The sequence below is a fragment of the Elephas maximus genome, chromosome 6, assembly GCF_024166365.1.
Source record: "Elephas maximus indicus isolate mEleMax1 chromosome 6, mEleMax1 primary haplotype, whole genome shotgun sequence".
Taxonomy (NCBI): domain Eukaryota; kingdom Metazoa; phylum Chordata; class Mammalia; order Proboscidea; family Elephantidae; genus Elephas; species Elephas maximus.
This window is the reverse complement of record NC_064824.1, coordinates 108,557,341-108,576,876: the sequence shown is the minus strand read 5'-3', so window position 1 is coordinate 108,576,876 and position 19,536 is coordinate 108,557,341. Positions and strand designations below refer to the sequence as shown.

Genomic DNA, 19,536 nt, shown 5'->3' with positions numbered 1-19,536 from the left:
TGCTGCAGTAGAGACATAAATCCAGGAGTTCTCAGCGTATTACATGAGATAATGTATCTAATGCAGAAGTACTCAATAATACTCAATGAATGACAGTCTTTGGAGACCTTCGAAGTTCCAGATTTATACGTATAAATGCCTACTGGACATCTCCAAATGGGCATGTCTCAGGCATCTAAAAAACTCAACTCCTCTGTCCTGTTAAACCTGCATCTCCTCCTGAATCCAACTCTTAATATGCTACCCAGAAACCTGGGATTCAGCTTTGACTCCTTCTTACCCACCTCCCCCATCCAATCAGTCACCACATCCCATTGATTCTTGTCAATATTTCTTCAGTCTGTTCCCTCCTTTCTATTCACATCACCATTGCCTTAGTCTTAACGCTTCTTGTCTAAATTACTACAACACTCTTTGTCACTTTCCCTTTAGATTTATCACTCGGTCTTTACCATGCATCGTTATATCAATCCTCTATTTCAAATTCTTAAAGGCTTCGCATCTCAGGATGAAATACAAACTCCTTAGCATGAATTAGAAGGTCCCTACTTCCCTTTTTAGCCTTAGCTTTCACCCTCTTCTCACTTGTACTTTGCATTTCAGCCTAACCTATTTATATCTCTGCCTTGGAGTCCCTGGGTGGCACATACGGTTAAGTGCTTGGCTAAAAACTGAAACTTTGGTCGTTCAAATCCACTCAGAAACACCTTAGAAAAAAGGCATGGCAGTCTAAGATCGCAGCCATTGAAAACCTGCAGTTCTACTTCAAAACACACGGGATGGCCATGTGTCAGAATTGCCTCAACAGCAACTGGTTTGTTTTTATCTCTGAGTCAGTCTTCAAAACTAAATTCAAGGCTCACCTCTTCCAGGAAGCATCTCTTGACTGTCTCCTGGTAGGCTGGTACCCTACTCTGTGCACCTATAGCATCCCAGGTGTTCCTCTGTCTTAACCAGGGCTTTGAACTGGTTCATTCCAGTTTGAACCCCTGCTGCGAATACTTATTTCTAACAAGTTCCCAGCCAATTCTAAAAACCACCAGTAGAGTAAAAAAACTTGTCAAAGAGTTGATTCCGACTCATAGCGACCCTATACGACAGAGCAGAACTGCCCTACAGGGTCTCCGAGGAGCGGCTGGTGTATTTGAACTGCCGACCTTTTGGTTAGCAACCAAACTTTTAACCACCATGCCACCAGGGCTACACTAGTAGTGGTTCTCAAATTTATTATACATGTCACCTGGGGATCTTGTTCAACTGTAGATTCTGATTCAGTATACCTGGGTGGAAATGCAAATTCTCAGCAGTGGGTGAGCCAGAATGAACCAGTTTGAGGCCCTGGTCTTAGCTTTGCAAACTTACTGTCAGTGTCTATTTGCTGAGCTTATAAACACTTCTTTGCTATGAGCTGCTTGAAACTAATAATTGAGCATTCTCCTGTATCTCTAGCCTTTATCACAGAGTCAGCTGTATATTAAGTAATGCACAGATGTTTCCTGAATGAAATGAGTGGCTGAATAAAAATCAGTGTTGAGAGAAGTTTATCTCATGAAATCATTGTAATGCTGCTTACCTGAATGTTTTTATATGCTTCCAGACAGGTAATAATTATGTCAGCAAGAATAGTGCCCTTCTCCTCTCCTTGTTCTTGCTAGATCTTTATGTCTCCTGTTCTAGCCATTGTTTTATTTTTGCTTGGAAATCAAAATGCTTTTAATGTACCTTGTAAATGATAATATATTCTTGATTTTTAAAAATTAATTACATTCAACTCTTGCTGAATGAGTAATGTAGAAAACAATTTGGTAAATGGTTCAGCATGTCAATTTTTGTAATAATGAGCTTTGGTGTTCTACTGTGTCTGGAAAACTGGCATGCTTCTATGAAGATTAAAATCATGTTTTAAAATAACCTTCAAGGGATGTGTCAAGGAATAAAATTCTTAATATATGGTTAGATGGGGGGGCGGTAACAGTATGCATGGTGTCATCACGTACATATAAAATACAGCAGGCCTTACAGATGATTTTTGTTTTCTTCTTTGTGCTTTTCATTTCAGCCTAGCTGCGTTTTGTTTTTATCTCTTTCTTGGAGTCGAACCTTTTTATATCAAACCTGTGTTATTCTGGTAATGATTTCCCAACCCCTCAAAAATTCCTATTATTTTTAAAGTATCATAAACTGAAAATAAAATAAATAAGATTTTATTTGCATGATGGCTTGAGAGAAATATTGAAGGCCTGCAAACTTTGGCAAACTGCAAAATTGATATCATTCTGGAGTATTAGAAATTCCTAGGGTTCTTTGATGAAAAAAAGTCTGTAAAAATATTTTATGAATTATTTGTGTAATTATTAGTCTAATGGCTGTGTCCTCCTCCATAAACTGCATGAGGGAAGGAGTCTTGTTTGCTACTATCTACCCAGTGCCTATCACAGAATATGTGTTCAATAAAGATTTGGCAAATGTATGGATATTCAGTTTTGATAATTGGTGATTATTTTGTAGGAGAAATCTGTACCCCCAAGTGATTTGATGGCTTTACAAATTCCTCATGTTAAATTCTGAATTCCTGTCACTGAAGATGTACTCATCTATTCCACAATGTGCTTTTCTAGCCCAATAGTATGATACATACAACCTCCATTCAAACCACTCAAGGCTGTTATCTCCTTAACTATTGATAATTCTCTGCCTAAAGTCTTTTAATGCCCAGCTCAAATCCAAAATCTTCCTTTAAACTATTTTAACACATGCTTATTTAACTTCTTGGACTGTTAATTTTTTTCTTTAACATTTTTAAGGCTTTCTTATTTTTCTGCATGCTCTATCCTCAGGGAATAGGGCAGCCCTTTAAGTATGGTAAATATCCAATACATATTTAATTATTTTCTCAACAACCTATTTATTTTACAATTTTTATACCAATAAAGGGACATCAATTTCCTGAAACTCTTTCCTTACCCATATTAAGTTGTAATTAAGTGTTTTGAGTAATTCTTTAAAAGCATTACCAATAAATGCAGCTTGTCATAAAAATCATTGTAGCAATGTCACAATCTATTAGAAAGATCAGGAATAAGCAGCTCATCTCCCAATTCCAGTAACCTGTGTCACGCCTTATGTTTTGTCATAATTCCTTGGATTCTCCCCTCCCCCCATCATCTTACCAATGAATAAGGTTGAAATAATGGCAATTGTCATTCTGGATCTAAAATTATAGCACGCTTCACGCCTTAAATCATTCCGTGTGTAAATTAGGTGCTTAAGAAAGCCTGTAATCCATCATCTAAGAAGCTAGAGTTCAGCTAAAAAAAAAAAAAATTGCATGCGTGGCCGGGGAAATGCCCGGGTGTAGTTTAGTGGTGAGTGGAAGGCTGGGCCAGGTGCAAGACTGAGCTGTTTTTATGTATCCGTTGCTAACTATCTCCACATAAAACGCCGTTTATTTATTTGCGCTACTGCAGAGCGGAGGTAACGCTACTATCACTCAAACAAACTTCGTACAAATACAAAAATGCTTGAGCTGGCGGCTCCTGATTTTTTTTTTTTTTTAACCACAAATCAGCAAGGCAGCTATATCGCCTTATTTCAGGGCTTTTTTTTTTTTGAGGGTCGTTTAGAATTATGACTTTGAATTGTGCTCACGTCCCAAATTAAAGCAAACGCACGGACACGTATATATTTGACAACTGTGACAAAATGTTAAAATTTTCCTGTCGGACGCCCGGAGCCCGACGCCCAGAGCCAAAGCGCCCCCGCGCTGGGGACAGGGCGTGAAGAGGTCTGACTTTCCCCAGCGCTTTGTTTTTACCTCACAAAAATAGCAAACCACAGGCTGGAAGCCGCCCGGTCTTTTTTTTTTTTTTTTTTTTCCTCCGGACTGTCACGGCAGGAGGAGAAAAAAGAAGCGGGAGAAGCGCGGGGCCCGCCCCGAGGAAGCCGCCGCGCCTCCGCAGCACGGTCCGGGTGTCGCGCACCGGCCACTTCCAGAACGCTCTGAGGCGCTTCTTCAGGCCCCGCCCCCTGCCGGGGTTTCCCCGCCACCCGCTTCATTTGCATGGCGCTGCCCCTCCCCCGCCGCTATTGGCCGGCGCCGTGCCCCGCCCACTGCCCTCCCCGCCCCCTCACCAAGGCAGGGTTCCGTCCCCCGAGCCGCCTGGAGCTGCGGGCAGCGGGCGGACTGTTAAACCGCGGCGGCAGCAGGGGCGGGAGCGGGGCACGCTCTGGAGACGAGTCAGCGGCGCCCCTGGTGGGGGGAGGCGGGCGGGCAGCTAGAGATCACTTCAGCAGCCCCCACCACGGCCGGACCGAAGGTGCGGCGGCGGAGGGGAGCCAGGGCGCCCCAGCAGGCGAGTGGCCGGCGTCTCAGCGGCGGGCTGAGGGGGGTGGATCTCTTCTGCCGGGGACCGCGGCAGCGCGGGGAGAGAAGAGCGGAGGAGACCGCCGGGTGGACTTGCGGGCCAGGTGACCGACCGGCAGCCTCCTCGTCCCTCGAATTCTCTGGGCTGTTGGACTCTGGTTCTCGGCACAGGATCGCACTCTCGGGAAGGGGTCGGACCGCAGCCAAATTTAAACGGCTAAATCTAACGCCTTGGCAGAAGCGGAGGGGAGGGGAGGGAAGAGGTGGAGGGAGGGGCGGGGCGGACCTAGACACGGGTCACGTGGGGGAGGGGCGGTGCTTGGCCGGATTCCCTTTTGTTTTGGCTGGCGCGTGCGCAGAAGGCAGAACACGTGGTCTCCTGGGCCCGCCCCTTGCCTTGGCGGCGGCGACGCCTCGCCTGGCGCCGCGGTGGTGCTGGGTGCTTTGGAGAAGCTCTGAGGCAGAACCGTTTGTGTTAGATATGTTCCTTTTTAAATTAATTTATTTTATAATTTATTTTAAGCAAATTTTTTTAGCTTTTAGAATTAGTAGGGATGGAGGGGACTTTAGAGTGTTATTGAGTGATGGTGCTTTCAAGTTTAAGTCAATTAGTGTGGAAACAGAGGATGTATGGTGTTTGGTGGCAAGAAATACAGGGTTATGTTCTGGTCGTTTCAGAAACCACAGGAAAGAAAGGCTGGCTTCTCAGCCAAGGGAGAATGGATGGACATTCTTGTAATGTTTTCTTACTCCCGGAGAATTAGTGTTTGGCTGATTTCTACCCTGCCTCGCCCCTGACATGTCCACTCCTCCCTTCCTCTCTGATCAGTGGCATTACGGGGGATTTTTTTTTTTTTTTTTTTACTTTGGGAAGCACATTCCGTTTTTGATTCCTCTAACTTCAGAACAGTCATGTACTGGCGAGATCAAAGAGGACAGTTTCCGTCGTTTTTCCTTAAGCAGCTTGCTTAACTTCGTGCCGAGTTTGGGTCAGTAGAAATGTTTTTTAAATACTGACTGGATGGGGCAAGTTTGTTAGCAACAAAACCTAGTGAAATAGTTGCCAATACTGCAGACAAAACTGGCAGTGTTTTTGACTATGAAAAAGTGGCTTTAAAAATACTTCAAAAATGGAGAAAAACCTGGTGTTCTGGAATGCAGATTGCCTGAGAAAGAGGTTTAGTAGTGAGTCGTCGCTGCCCTTTCCAACTCTCACTAGCTGTTTTTCTTGGGCAAGTTACAACTTCTCTGATCTCAATCTCCTTCCTCTTGTAAATATTTCACAATATTGTGCCTGCTTTATGAGGTTGTTATGAGGATCAAGTGCATTGTGTTAGTAAAAGTGATTTGTAATCTACAAATACTACACATACAGAAATTGCCTAGTAATACGGTTTTGTGACAAAAGTCAGGGTTTTTAAAACCAGCATACTGGAGGAATATAAAGAATGCATGTTTCATGAAATTGGATATATTTGAATATTTTCAAAGTCTGTTTTAACTATTTGATTCTTCCTCAGCTTTCACTTACTCGTCTGCCACCATTTCGTCCTTTCAGCTATAGTTTTAATCTGTGTAGATAGGTAATCGTTACTTCTGGGGTAATCGGCTGTTCTGGGGTAATTTTTTACGTGAAACTCTTCTTGATCAAGACCAATTCTATCACATTGATTTTTACATATACGTTTTTATTTTGATATGTGCTTAGTCAAGTTCCAGTTGCTTATTTTGCTAAGTAATCTTTTTTATTATAAAATAAGCTTTTTCCTAAAATTGGGATTATACGGTATTTTCACACAATTTTACCATAGCAACATATTTCCATATTATATATTCTTTGAAAACCTTTTTAATAACTGACAAACATTTCTTCATAAAACTATCATATTTTAGATATTTCGTATTGGCAGGTGTTTTGGATGTTTCTAATGTTTTATTAGTACACGTTTTTCTACACAGAATAGCCTCGTACGTAAGTCATTGAAATTTTTAGATTTGTAGAAGTGGAATACTGGGTCAAAGATTTTGGATTTTTTTTTTAAGGCTCTTGCAACATTACTAAATTACCTTCCAGAATGTTGTGTTGATTTATACTCTAATGCCTCCCATTATATCTTTATTCATCATCCCGCATTAGCATTAAAAGAAGAAAACCTTGCTTTACTTTGCATTGCTTTATTTTTCTCATGTCCGACACTCTTTTGTTTTATCTTTCTGATTTATTGTAAGCTGCTTGAGGGAAGGGAATATTTCATTTTGGACAGGCTTCTTATCACATAGTGTGTGCTCAATAAATACTTGTCAGTTGACTACTGGCATGTGTAGCTTTTGACCTCCAGAAGGTCAGGATATTGTGTCTTCGGCTTTTTGTCTTAGTATAAGAGTAAATTGTTGCTGGTATACTGTTATCGTTTGACTAATTCCATTCAGGTGGGAGAACTTCACTGCAGTTATCACAGTTATCGACTACAATATCTAGTGACTTCCCAGTATTCACCTGTGCCATTATCCAAGAGTTCCTTCCAGTTTCGATGCTGTCTTTCATGTTAACAGAATGCTGTTGGCACAGTGGTTAAGTGCTGTGGCTGTTAACCAAGAGATTAGCAGTTCAGATCCATCAGCTGCTCCTTGGAAACCCTATGGGGTCACTGTGAGTTGAAATTGACTTCACTGCAACGGGTTTGGGTTTTATTTATTTTGGATCATGTTAACTTAGGGTATTTCATTTACTTTACATCTCAGGAGCCTTGGTGGTGCAGTGGTTAAGTGCTTGGCTGCTAACCAAAGGGTCGGTGATTTGTATCACCAGCTGTTCCCAGGAGAAAGATGCGGCAGACTGCTTTAGTAAAGACTTAGAGCCTTGGAAACCCTATGGGACATTTCTGCTCTCTTCTATAGGGTCACTATGAGTCGGAGTTGCCTCAGTGGCAACGAGTTTTGGTACCTATTGATCTAGTTTGGAATTCACTTAGAATTCACTGTAATTATTTTAGCTTCACTTTTATAGCATTTTCTGTATTTGAAAAAAAAAAAATGCCTAGTGTTTTAAAGTTCCTTAGTTTCATCATTCAGATTGTTCTTGTTAGTCCACCTGTTACTTTGTCCATAGGATCTTTTACTACCTTTAACCTACCACATAAAGCTTAAAGCTTATAAAAAAAGCTTATAGTAATATGTAATTCTTGTTTTAATGATGTTTTTCATGTATTCAATCAGTTACCCCTTCATGTCCTTTTACATTTGTCTATACAATATTAGATGGTGGTTGAAGGAGGCAGGAAGTGGCTTCCTTCCAGTTTATAATTGTGTTTAGGGTTGTTTACTGATTGGGTTCATTAAGCTATTAAACAGCATGGAATGAGGCTGTTAACAACAGACGTGTCAGTTAATAGGGAATTAGTAACCAATTTACTGACTTGAAAGCATATCACTTTTAATACCTCTAGTTTTCTGAGTATTGCAGAATTGGAAGCATATGGGTTCATTTATAATAAAAAAAAAGAAAAAATTTATTTTTTTTCATTTATAATAAAAAAAATTAGTATTTTTTAAACTTTTATGAACTTTTTATTCTTTTCTAGTATTAAAATTTTGTTTCCATTCCTGTAAGATCAAGAATTCTCAGGCATGTTACTTTTAATAATTTTTTTTTAGTTTTAATTTGGTTACATTTTTAGCTGGTTTACCGTTAGTTAATGTTTAAGCATGTGAAGAAAAGTCGAAGTCAAAATGTGTGGACTTGGCAAATGTGGTAATACACTTCTAAATGTAAATTAAAAAAAAGATTCTTCTTTTATATCCCGATGAGTCATGCACTTATAACTGAATGGTAATAATTTTGCTTGAAGTATGATCTGTTTGATGTGTTATGTGGCCACCCAAGTGGCTTTATCTTTAATTAAATTCCTTTGTCTTCAAAGAGAATTCCTTTTTAGGCATAGTTTTCAAAGTGGAAGAAGTTCATGCGTATACACATTATTGAATACAAAGAACTGAGCTAACTGTACCCAGGTCATACCAGTTACTGCAGTGCTTCCTGCTGTGAATTGAGAGTTCCCATGATGTCGCGTATAAAGAAATCCTAGAAACATGATGCTGTATTTTGTTTTCCTACCTTCCATTAGTTCCTGTGTATACCAATGTGAACTCATTCTCATTTTTTTGTTATTTTAAATGGGTTTGCCCTTGAGGATTACAAATAAGAAATTTTGAGCCTCCTTATATTTGAAAAAAACAAAACAAAACAAAAACGAAGCTCTCGTGGCTCAGTGGTTAAGAGCTCAGCTGCTAACCAAAAGTTCAGCAGTTTGAGTCCACCAACTGCTCCTTGGAAACCCTACGGGGCAGCTCTGCTGTGTCCTTTAGGGTCTTTATGAGTCAGAATCAACTCGATGGCAACAGGTTTTTTTTTTTTTTTTTTCCAAATTTGAATAATATTTAAAAAAGCATCTCAAATGTTAAAGAGTGTGTCTTTTTCGCATTTTTTCCTTACTGTTATTACATGGGTGTGGTTTTTGGGTTATTACATGGATCAGCTATCTGAAGTACATTTAAGTTATAAATGTGGAAATAATGCCTGACCTTACTTTGGGATTCAAACCCCTCTCAAAATGCTATAGTCTTTTCCCTGTCTTTTAGCTTAAGGATAAGGAGACTAACCAAAAGGTTGGCAATTTGAACCTGCCCAGAGACGCCTCACAAGACAGGCCTGGTTATCTGCTTCCGAAGGGTCACAGCCGGAAAACCCTATGGAGCAGTTTTACCCTGTACACGTGGAGCTGCCATGAGTCAGAATCGATTCAGTGGCAACCAACAACAACAAAGCCCTTCCAAGTTGGCCCCATTTCATAAAATAACATCACTGACTACCCAGTCGCTCAAGCCAGAAACCTAGTAGTCACCCTTGATTCTTTTCTTTCCCATAAACCCCACAAAACCTTGGCCATCGATACCTTGAAATCTGTTCTGAATTCACTTTTTTTTTCGTTTCTACTCTTTCCTCACTAGTCCAAGACGTCAGCACCATATCTCATTTAGATTGCCTTGGTAACCTCCTTACTGGTCTCCCTGCATCCATTTTTGCTCCATCACAAATCTTTGCTCTACAGAACAGCCAGGGTAGTTTTTTTGAAAAAGTAAAATATATAAATAAGATCATGTTACTCCCTTGCCTCAATCTCTCTGGTGACTTTCCTTTTGACGTATGTAAAACGCCCATGGTTTGGCCTCTATCTACCTTTCTGATCTTACTTCCTACCACTTTCTGTCTGGCTCATTAAATTCTAGGCATATTTGCTATTTTTGTTCTAAAAACACCAAATTTATTCCTGCCCTAAAGCTGTCTATTGTCTTTTTTTCTTGGAAGGCCATTCGCTTAAATTCTTGGTTAGTTTCTTAAGGTCATTTCAGATCCCTAAGCAGATGCCACCCACAGAGAGGCCTTCCTTCATCTACAAGTCTAAATTAACCTCTACCCATGTTTGTCATTTTCACTGCCATCTTTCTAGTAACTACAACAGTGTTTTTCACATGTTACTCGGTAAGTACGTATTAATGCACCTCCAAGCACAGCTACCACCTGTTTATCAGTGGAGGCTTGCGTGTTGCTGTGATGCTCAACAGGCTTTAGCAACACTTCCAGACCAAGGAAGATTAGGAAGAAAGGCCTGTAGATCTACTTTCAGAAAAATCTGTCAGCAGAATTCTTTGGATCACAACAGTCCAATCCCATTGTGCTTGGGGTCACCATGAGCTGGGGGCTGACTCGATGGCAGCTAATAGCAATAGCAACACCTGATCTATTAATGTTCAGTTTTAGATTCTATGTATATTAAATGGCAGCCTGGCAGCACAATGGTTAAGTGCTCAGCTGCTAACTGAAAGGCTGGTGGCTTGAACCCACTAGCCACTCTGCAGGTGAAAGGTTACATATGGAAGGCACTTTATAGAACTGATGGAGGTATTCTGAGGTGAATTAGAATTAACGTCTTAATAACATTGAATGATCTAATCATGAACACAGTACATCTCTTAATTTATGTAGACTTTATTTCTTTAGAAACCTTGGTTGCATAGTGGTTAAGTGCTACAGCTGGTAACCAAAGGGTCAGCAGTTCGAATCCACCAGCCAGTCCTTGGAAGCTCTATGGGGCAGTTCTCCTCTGCCCTGTAGGGTTGCTATGAGTTGGAATCAACTCGATGACAACAGGTTTGATTTGGTTTTGGTTTATTTCTTTAATTGGTTTTCTGTATTTTTCAGCACATAAATCCTGCACATATTTTGTTAGGTTTAAAACCAAAACCAAATCTATTGTGATCCAGTCGATTCGGACTCATGGTAACCACATGGGTGTCAGAGTAGAACTGTACTCCATAGGGTTTTCAATGGCTGTAAGCTTACAGAAGTAGATTACTAGGCCTTCCCTGTGTGGGGCTGCTGAGTGGATTCAGACCACCAGCCTTTTGGTTAGTAAAAAACTGAGTACAAATCGTTTGTGTCACCCAAAGTCTTATTTTATACCTAAGTATTTCATGCTTTTTGGAGCTACTGGAATTAGTAGTTTTGAAAATTTCTATTTTCGTGTTTTCATTTCTAGTATACAGAAATACAGTTGATTTTTATATGTCCCACCTTGTATCCTGCTACCTTACTAAGTTCATTTATTAATTGTAGGAGATTCTATGTGTATGTGTGTTTGTAGATTTCTTTGGATTTTCTACATAGAAAATTATGTCATTTGTGAGTAGAGACAGTTTTATTTCTTTATAATCTGTATGCCTTTCATTTCTTTTTTCTTGCCCTATTGCACTGACCAGGACCTTCAGTATGATGTTTAATACGATCGGTGATAGCAGAATTCTTGTCTTATTCCAGTTTTAGGGCAAAAACTTTCAGTCTTTTCACCATTAATTATGATGTAATCTATAAACTTTTTGTATAGATGCTATTTCTTAGGTCAAGGAATATTCCTTTCCTTCCTAATTTGTCTTGTATTATGAATAGATATTGAATTTTGTCAAATGTTTTTCCTGTATCTGTTGAGAACATACAGTTTTTTTTCTTTAGTCTTTTGATATAGTGCATTTCATTGATTTTTTTTTAAGTTGAACCAGCCTTGTATTCCTGAAAAAACCACACTTGGTAGTGACATATTTTCTTTTTTTATATATTGCTGGATTTGTAGCTTTTATTTAAAGTTATAGTTGAGATGTTACTCCTTAAACCCGAAAAACCAAACCCAGTGCAGTGGATTCCGACTCATAGCAACCCTACAGGACAGAGTAGAACTGCCCCATAGAGTTTCCAAGGAGCGCCTGGTGGATTTGAACTGCCAACCCTTTGGTTAGCAGCTGTAGCACTTAACCACTATGCCACCAGGGTTTCCATGTCTCGCCTTATAACTACCTAAACCCTGGAGCACCTTTGAAAATCATGATCCACTGATTTGTTTGTTCGTTAATTCTCTGAACAAATAGATAAGAATAACTATGTGCCAGGCATTGTTCTGAATGCTGGGGATTAAAGGATTGAACAAAATAGAGTTCCTGCCTTTAAACTATATTCCTCCCTAGAATGTAATAAATAATGTCAGGTAGTGATTAGCGCTGTGAAGGACAGTAGAGCAGTGTAAGTAAATAGAGAGTCATGGATTGAAGGCCTGAGGTATGTTCAACATATGTTTGTCAGGGAAGGACTCTGACTAGGTGACCTTAGAGCAGTAACATGAGTGAAGTGAGGGAGCCAGCAATGTTATTTGTGGGAAATTACTCCAGGCTAAGAGAATAGCGAGCACAGAGTCCATGAGGCAGGAACGTGGTGTGTTTTAAGAATAGCATGGAGGCCAGAGTTTATGGAATGAAGTGAGCCATGGAGAGAGTTGTAGAAGGTGAGGTAGTCAGAGACCTGATAAGGTAGAACTTTGGAGGCTGTGGTAAGGACAACTTTGGATTTTAAGTGTAATGGCAGACACTGATTCACTCACCAAATATTTATGGAGTACCTGCTATCTGTCAGACACTTTTTCATGTTGTGGATACAAGTTAAGATAGTCAAGAAATCCAAGCCTTTATAGAGCTTTCAAGTGCTAATGGTAAGTGTAGTTGTTTATGCAGTATGGAGATGGTGAGAGGTGAGAAGTGGTAGGGTTTAGAATATTCAGTTTGGAAACATGCAATTATTACATATTTAAATAATTAAAATAGTTGGAATAAATACACTGATTTATTTTTTTTTTAGCTACAGAAGACATATCTGTTGAGTTTCTTTTGGTTGCAAAGTATAGAGACTTGTTCAGGTTTGGATTTTTGTAAGGATATACTTGGGAATAGAGTACAGGGAGACTTCATGGAAATCCTAGAACAGGAACTGTGATATGGCTGGGCCTTCTACAGACTAGAGGCCAAAAGTCTTTATATCCAAGTATATTAGTTATCTACTGCTGTGTAACAAATTAACCCATGATTTAGTGGCTTAAAATACCATTTATTTAGTTTCTGTGTGTCTGGAATCTAGGCATGACTTAGCTGGGTGCCTCTTGCTTAAGGTCTGTCTTAAGGCTGCATTGAAGGTATTGGTTTGAGCTGCAGTCATCTCATGGCTTGGCTGGGGAAAGATCTATGTCTCAGATCACTTGCTTGACTGTTGGCAAGTCTTTGCTGTCTGTAGGCTGGGGACATCAGTTCTTTGCCATCGTGAGCCTCTCTAGCTCATATTATGGCAGCTGGATTCCGTGAGAGAGTGAGGGTGACAAGATGGAAGTCATAGTCTTTTTGTGACCTAATCTTGGAAGTAACATTCCAGCACCTCTGTTGCATTCTCTTCACTGGAATCGAGTTGCTAAATCCTTACTGCATTAGAGGAGAGGATTACACAAGGGCATGAATACCAGGAGGTAGAGATTGTTAGGGTCATTTTAGAAGTTATCTACCACTGGAAGTAAGCCCTAGAGATCTCACCAGAAATAATTTTTGTCTGTGTGTTTTATTGTAGTTCTCTACCATAAGAGTGCCTTAACCACTCTTCATGTCTACATTTCTTTTCCTTCTCCTTTTGCTACCAACTATATTTTTAACTACTAATCTTTTCCTTTCCTCTTATTTTTCGTTTCCCCTTATCTTCAGTTTATCCATGGCTCAAGAGGAGCTCTCCTGCCTCATGATATTTCACCTTTTGCCCTTGCTGCTAACCATTTTGGTTATATTCATAGCACCCTGTTCAAAATTTTCAAAGATAGAATGGGGTGAGGGAGAGTAGAGGGTGGAGTACATAGAGATAGACTGGGTGAGGGAGAGTAGAGGGTGGAGTACATAGAGATAGACTGGTGAGGGAGAGTAGAGGGTGGAGTACATAGAGATAGACTGGGTGAAGGAGAGTAGAGGGTGGAGTACATAGAGATAGACTGGGGTGAGGGAGAGTAGAGGGTGGGGTACATAGAGATAGAATGGGGTGAGGAAGAGTAGAGGATGGGATACATAGAGATGGAATAGGGTGAGGGAGAGTAGCGGGTAGAGTACATCATCTTTTGAATATGACTACATCATCATTAAGAACTATGGTTAAGGCAGTTTCCCTTAGAGAGTAGTTATCTAAGTATTATTGGAGATGTTTATAGATTAGAAGGTATAGATCATTGAGTTGATCAAATGACTTGAAACTTGCAAAAAAATTTCCCAATGTTAGGTCATTTTGTAATTATTTTTCTATTTCTCCTAAAAGTAAACTATAAGATGAAAAAAAAAGTTATTTTTGTCATCCTGTTTTTTGGTTTTAGGATACATGGGAATTTATTATGCATAGAGTACTTGTATTGGGGATATTATATAAAAGTGTATAAGTTTTAAGACATACAGAATTGGGATTATACAGAAGGACATACATTTTTTGAGACATTATGAAGTATATATGTAAAAAGGCAAACATTTATTTTTATCACCCAGAAATAACAGTTAGCATTGGTTCATTTTTACATCTTTTAAGTAATAAAATTTTGTTGTTAAAGCTGAAATCTCCTTAAACTACCACTCCTAATTCTGTTTTATGAACCTTACCTAATGCAATTGCTGTTACAAGTTTTGTATTTTTTTCCCACATGTACAGTTCACTGACATTGTGTTCATCACATTGTGCAGCCATCACCATTATCCATTTCCAAATTTTTCCATCACCTTTAATGGAAGCTCAGTGTCTCCTAAGCAATGAGTCCTACTTTTCACCTTCCTACCACCTGCACCTGGTAACTACTAATAACCTTGAGTCTGTATACACTTGCCTATTCTAGATATTTCATATAAGTGGGATCATACGTAAGTTGTCCTTTTATGACTGACTTATTTCACTCAACATGATATTGTCAAGGTTCATTCACCTTGTAATATGTATCAGGACTTTATTTCTCTCTGTGGATGACTAACATTCCACTGCACATATGCACTGCATTTTGTGGACATTTGGGTTGTGTCCACCTTTTAGCTTTTGTGGCTAGTGCTGCAACACATTGGTGTATGTATATGTCTGTATAGCTGCTTTCAGATCTGTTGGGTATATATCTGGGAGTAGAATTGCTGGTCGTATGGCAGTTCTGGGAGCCCCTTTGGTGCAGTGGTTAAGCATCAGTTGCTAACTGAAATGTTGGCGGTTCAAACCCATCAGCTGCTCTGCAGGAGAAGGACGTGACTGTCTGCTTCCACAAAGATAGCTTAGGAAACCCTATAGGCAGTTCTACTCTGTCCTATAGGGTTGTTGTGAGTTGGGATTGACTCCATGGCACACAATGACCTAGTAGTTCTGTGTTTAAATTTTTGAGGACCCTCCATACTGTTTTCCTCAGCAGCTGTACCATTTTACAATCTCAACCAGCATTGAATGAGGGTTCCTATTTCTCCACATCCTCACCAACACCTGTTGTTTTCTGTTTTTTTAATCATAGCCATCTTAGTGAGCAGGAGATGATATCTCATTGTGGTTTTAATTTGCATTCCCCTAACGATTAATGAGGGGGAAGTGGTGGGTCTGTGTAGAACTTTCATCTTCCATGTAGCAGATGATGGTTTGACTCTTGGCCAGTGCACCTCAAGTGCAGCCACCACTTACCTGTCAGTGGAGGCTAATGTGTTGGTATGATGATGAACAGGCTTTAATAAAACTTCCAGACTAAGGCAGATTAGGAAGAAAGGCCTGGTGATCTACTTTTGAAAAACCAGCCAGTGAAAGTCCTGTGGATCACAGTGGTCTGATCCTGCTGTTGGGGGCTGACATGATGACAGCTGACAACAGTGATTAATGATGTTGAGCATCTTTGCAGGTGCTTATTGGCCATTTATATTTCTTCTTTGGTGAAGTATCCAAGTCCTTTGCCCATTTTTTGATTGAGTTGTTTTTTTGTTGTTAAGTTGTAGGAGTTCTGTATATATTTTGGAAATTAAAGCTTTGTCAGATGTATGGTTCCCCCAAATTTTCTTCCAATTTGTAGGTTGTCTCTTCAGTTTGTTGATAAAGTCCTTTGATGATGAACCAAAGTTTTTTGGTGTCATATCTAAGAATGCATTGTGGAATATTAGATCCCAAAGCATTATCCTGTGTATTTTTTCTTTCAGGAGTTTTATGGTTTTAGGTCTCATATTTAGGTCTTTGATTCATTTTAAGTTAGTTTTATATATGGTGTGAGATAGTGGTCCAGCCAGGTTCATTCTGCTGTTTGCAGAAGTCCAGTTGTCTCAGAACCATTTATTAAAGAGACTGTTCTTTCCTCACTGGATGGCTTTAGCAAGTTTGGTGGGTATTTTTCTGATCCATTCTTATTACTTCTGTACACACACGTGTGCACGTGTATAAAAACCAGAAAAAAAACCTGTTGCTGTCGAGTTGATTCCGACTTATATTGACCCTATAGGACAGAGTAAAACTGCCCCATAGGATTTCTAAGGAGCAGCTGGTGGATTTGAGCTGCTGACCTTGTGGTTAGCAGCCAAGCTCTTAACCACTGTGCTGCCAGGGCTCCCACACACATATACATGCATATATATGGTATGGTTTTCCATTTAATGGTACTGTACTATATATTCTGCACTTTTTTTTTTAAACTTATTGTTTTTGAGGCGTGGAAGAAAGACCTGGAGATCTGCTTCCATGAGATTACATCCAAGAAAACCTTGTGAAGTATAGTTCTACTGTGAAGTGCATGGGTTCGCCATGAGTCAGAATTAACTCATCAGCAGTGGGTGTGGTTTTGGGGTCTGGTCCATATTTACACATACTGATCTAGTTCATTCTTTTTTAACTGCTCTACAGTATTCCATTGTGTTCTGTTATCCATTCTGTTATTGTTAGACATCTCAGTTTCAAAAGAATGTTTTGCTGTTAAAAACACTGCACCCTTGTACTTCTGTGACAAACACATTTTCAGCATTATTGTTCAATTACTGGGCCAATTTATAGTCTCAGTAGATGTTAGAAATCGTACTTACCCACGTCCTCATCATAATTGATATTTTCTTATTGAAAACACTTTTGTCAATTTGATGGTTGGAAGACTGGTTTTTTGCTATGTTAATCTACATTTTCTTCATTAAAGTGAGATGAGGCATGTCTAATGACCATTTGGATTTCGTTATCTGTGACATATCTGACTATATCCTTTGCCTATTTGTAAGAGTTCTTTATATATTCTGGACAGATACGAATCCTTAGTCTGTTATACATGTTGCAGATTCTTCTATCTCTTAGCCTATCAGTTGCTTTTAACCCTGTTTATGGTATTTTTATTCCATACAAATTTTTGTGCCTTTTTTTTCCTCCATGATCATTCTTGCTAATCTTTGTGAAGAATCAACTTTTGGGTTTTTGTTTTTAAGTAGGACGGGGACATACACTATGAGAGTATGGTCATTTAAATGACTATCACCCATCATGTGTATTGAAACAGAAGTTATGGAGTATCACAGTTTCAAAGTACTAGGTATCTTCAAAAACTTACAATCATTAATGATATAAAATTTTTTCATTAACTATTCAGGCATGATCATTTTTAATGCTACTGGATTAATTTTTTTTGTGAAGGAAAATTTTTATAGTTTTTTTTTTAAAATAAAATGCAATGAAATTTGTCTAGTTATGGGATTAATCATTAGTGGTGATGTGGCACAGTCTCCAGTATTTTCCAGGCAGGAGTAACACCTTCTATAAATATAGCTGATGACTATCGGAAAAAAATACTGCAAATGCTATTTCAGGAAAAATTTACACACATTGCAGATTAGTCAAGTTTTCATTATTTTAACAGCTGTGAAATTATTTAAATACATTCTTGCTTGTTTAGTTCATATAGGTCTTTTTACAAATATCATTTAATCCCATTGCTGTCAAATTGATTCCAACACATAGCAACCCTATAGGGCAGAGTAATACCGCCCTACAGGGTTTCCAAGGAGTGGCTGATGGATTAGAACTGCTGACCTTTTGATTAGAAGCCATAGCTCTTAACCACTGCACCACTAGGGCTCCACAAATACTATTTAGCATATTTTAATTATTAACACTCTTCAGTTTGTGAAAATTACCTTGAGAAATGAAGGTTTAGAGCAATTTATTTCATAAAGACAAATAATTTTTACTTTCACCTGAAAGTATGGGATTGAGTCACATTTTCAAGCATGGTTCCCAGATTTCAGGTTGAAAATCTTTTTTTGACTCTTACTAAATAAACATTGTCAACAGATTTAATTATATCCACAAATATTTGTTGAACTATTTTTTTAGGTAGTGTGCAACTTTCATCGAAGTTTTGGATATTTGGCCCCCAGGCAGGGAGTGAAGAATTGTTTGTTTAGTCCTGGTTGAGTCTCTTGTGAGCAGGCAAAGAGTAGAGATAATACTGGGAGTGAGGAGATAAAGGAGTTTGGTTCTGTTCATGTTTTAATCAGAAACGTCAAAAATGTTGCCCTGGGAACAAGTATAAGCATAAACATTTTTTCTAGATATTTGATAATTTATTTTTACCTTATTTTAGGTTTCCAGTAATTATCTGCAGGAATCGCCATGACCCCAGCTCTGAGGGAGGCAGCAACAAAGGGTATCTGCTTTTCATCTTTGCCAAGTACCATGGAGTCTGACAAGATGCTGTGCATGGGAAGTCCAAGAACCGTAGATGAAAAGCTAAAGGGAGACACTTTCTCTCAGATGCTGGGATTTCCAACTCCTGAACCTACTCTTAATACAAATTTTGTAAATTTAAAACACTATGGCTCCCCTCAGTCTTCAAAACATTATCAGACAGTTCTTTTAATGAGTTCTAATTCTACATTAAATAAATACAATGAGAACTATAAACAAAAGAAATTAGGGGAACCCAACTGCAGTAAACTGAAAAAAATACTGTGTAATGGCAGCAACATTCGGCTCAGTAAAATCTGTCAGCCTCCTTCTGAAGAGTTCATCAAAAAGGAACCTCTCTCAGAGACCACAGGCAAGTGCATGACAGATGTACAAAGTTTTTTGGATTCAAATATAACCAAAGACACTAGTGTAGATAAAGTACAACTGCAAAACTGTAAATGGTACCAAAAGAACGTACTTTTGGATAAAGTCACTGATGCTGAGAATAAAAAGGGTTTATTGTACTGTGCTCATAGGAAAATTGGGCCTGGCCATTCACATGTGCCTATTAGTTCCTCAGCTGCTGAAAAAGAGGAGGAGGTGAACGCTCGTTTACTGCACTGTGTAAGCAAACAGAAAATTTTACTCAGCCAGGCTAGAAGAACTCAGAAACATTTGCAGATGCTCCTGGCAAAGCATGTTGTTAAGCACTATGGTCAGCAAATGAAATTTTCTATGAAGCATCAGCTCCCCAAAATGAAGATCTTTCATGAACCTACCACAATTTCGGATCACAGTTTACCTAAGTGTACTGAACTTAAGCTGCCAGAAGTCAGCATATTGACTGCAGAGAATAAATTGTGGGATGATGCAAAAAATGGCTTTACACGGTGTTCAGCTGCAGAAATCCAAAGATTTGCACTGTCTGCTACAGGGCTGTTGTCTCATGTTGAAGAGGGTTTGGATTCTGATGCAACTGATAGCAGCTCTGATGACGATTTGGACGAATGTACCATTAGGAAAAATGTGGCAGTGTAAGTGCAAAAATTGTTATTAGACCTTTTATTCTTCTGTATATAGCAGC

General features: G+C 39.2%; 1 protein-coding gene across 6 annotated transcripts in view; it reads left to right on the top strand.

The window, feature by feature from the left end:
- The first annotated feature begins 4,263 nt into the window (after positions 1 to 4,263).
- KANSL1L (KAT8 regulatory NSL complex subunit 1 like) overlaps positions 4,264 to 19,536 on the top strand; it is a 119,874-nt gene continuing 104,601 nt past the window's right edge. For 3 of the 6 annotated variants that reach the window (XM_049888072.1, XM_049888071.1, XM_049888067.1), the window contains exons 1-2: positions 4,264 to 4,352; positions 18,367 to 19,486. In XM_049888072.1, the coding sequence (XP_049744029.1) occupies positions 18,396 to 19,486 (1,091 nt within the window). In that variant the 5' untranslated portion in view covers positions 4,264 to 4,352; positions 18,367 to 18,395. The other 3 variants (XM_049888069.1, XM_049888068.1, XM_049888070.1) reach the window with 3 other exon arrangements.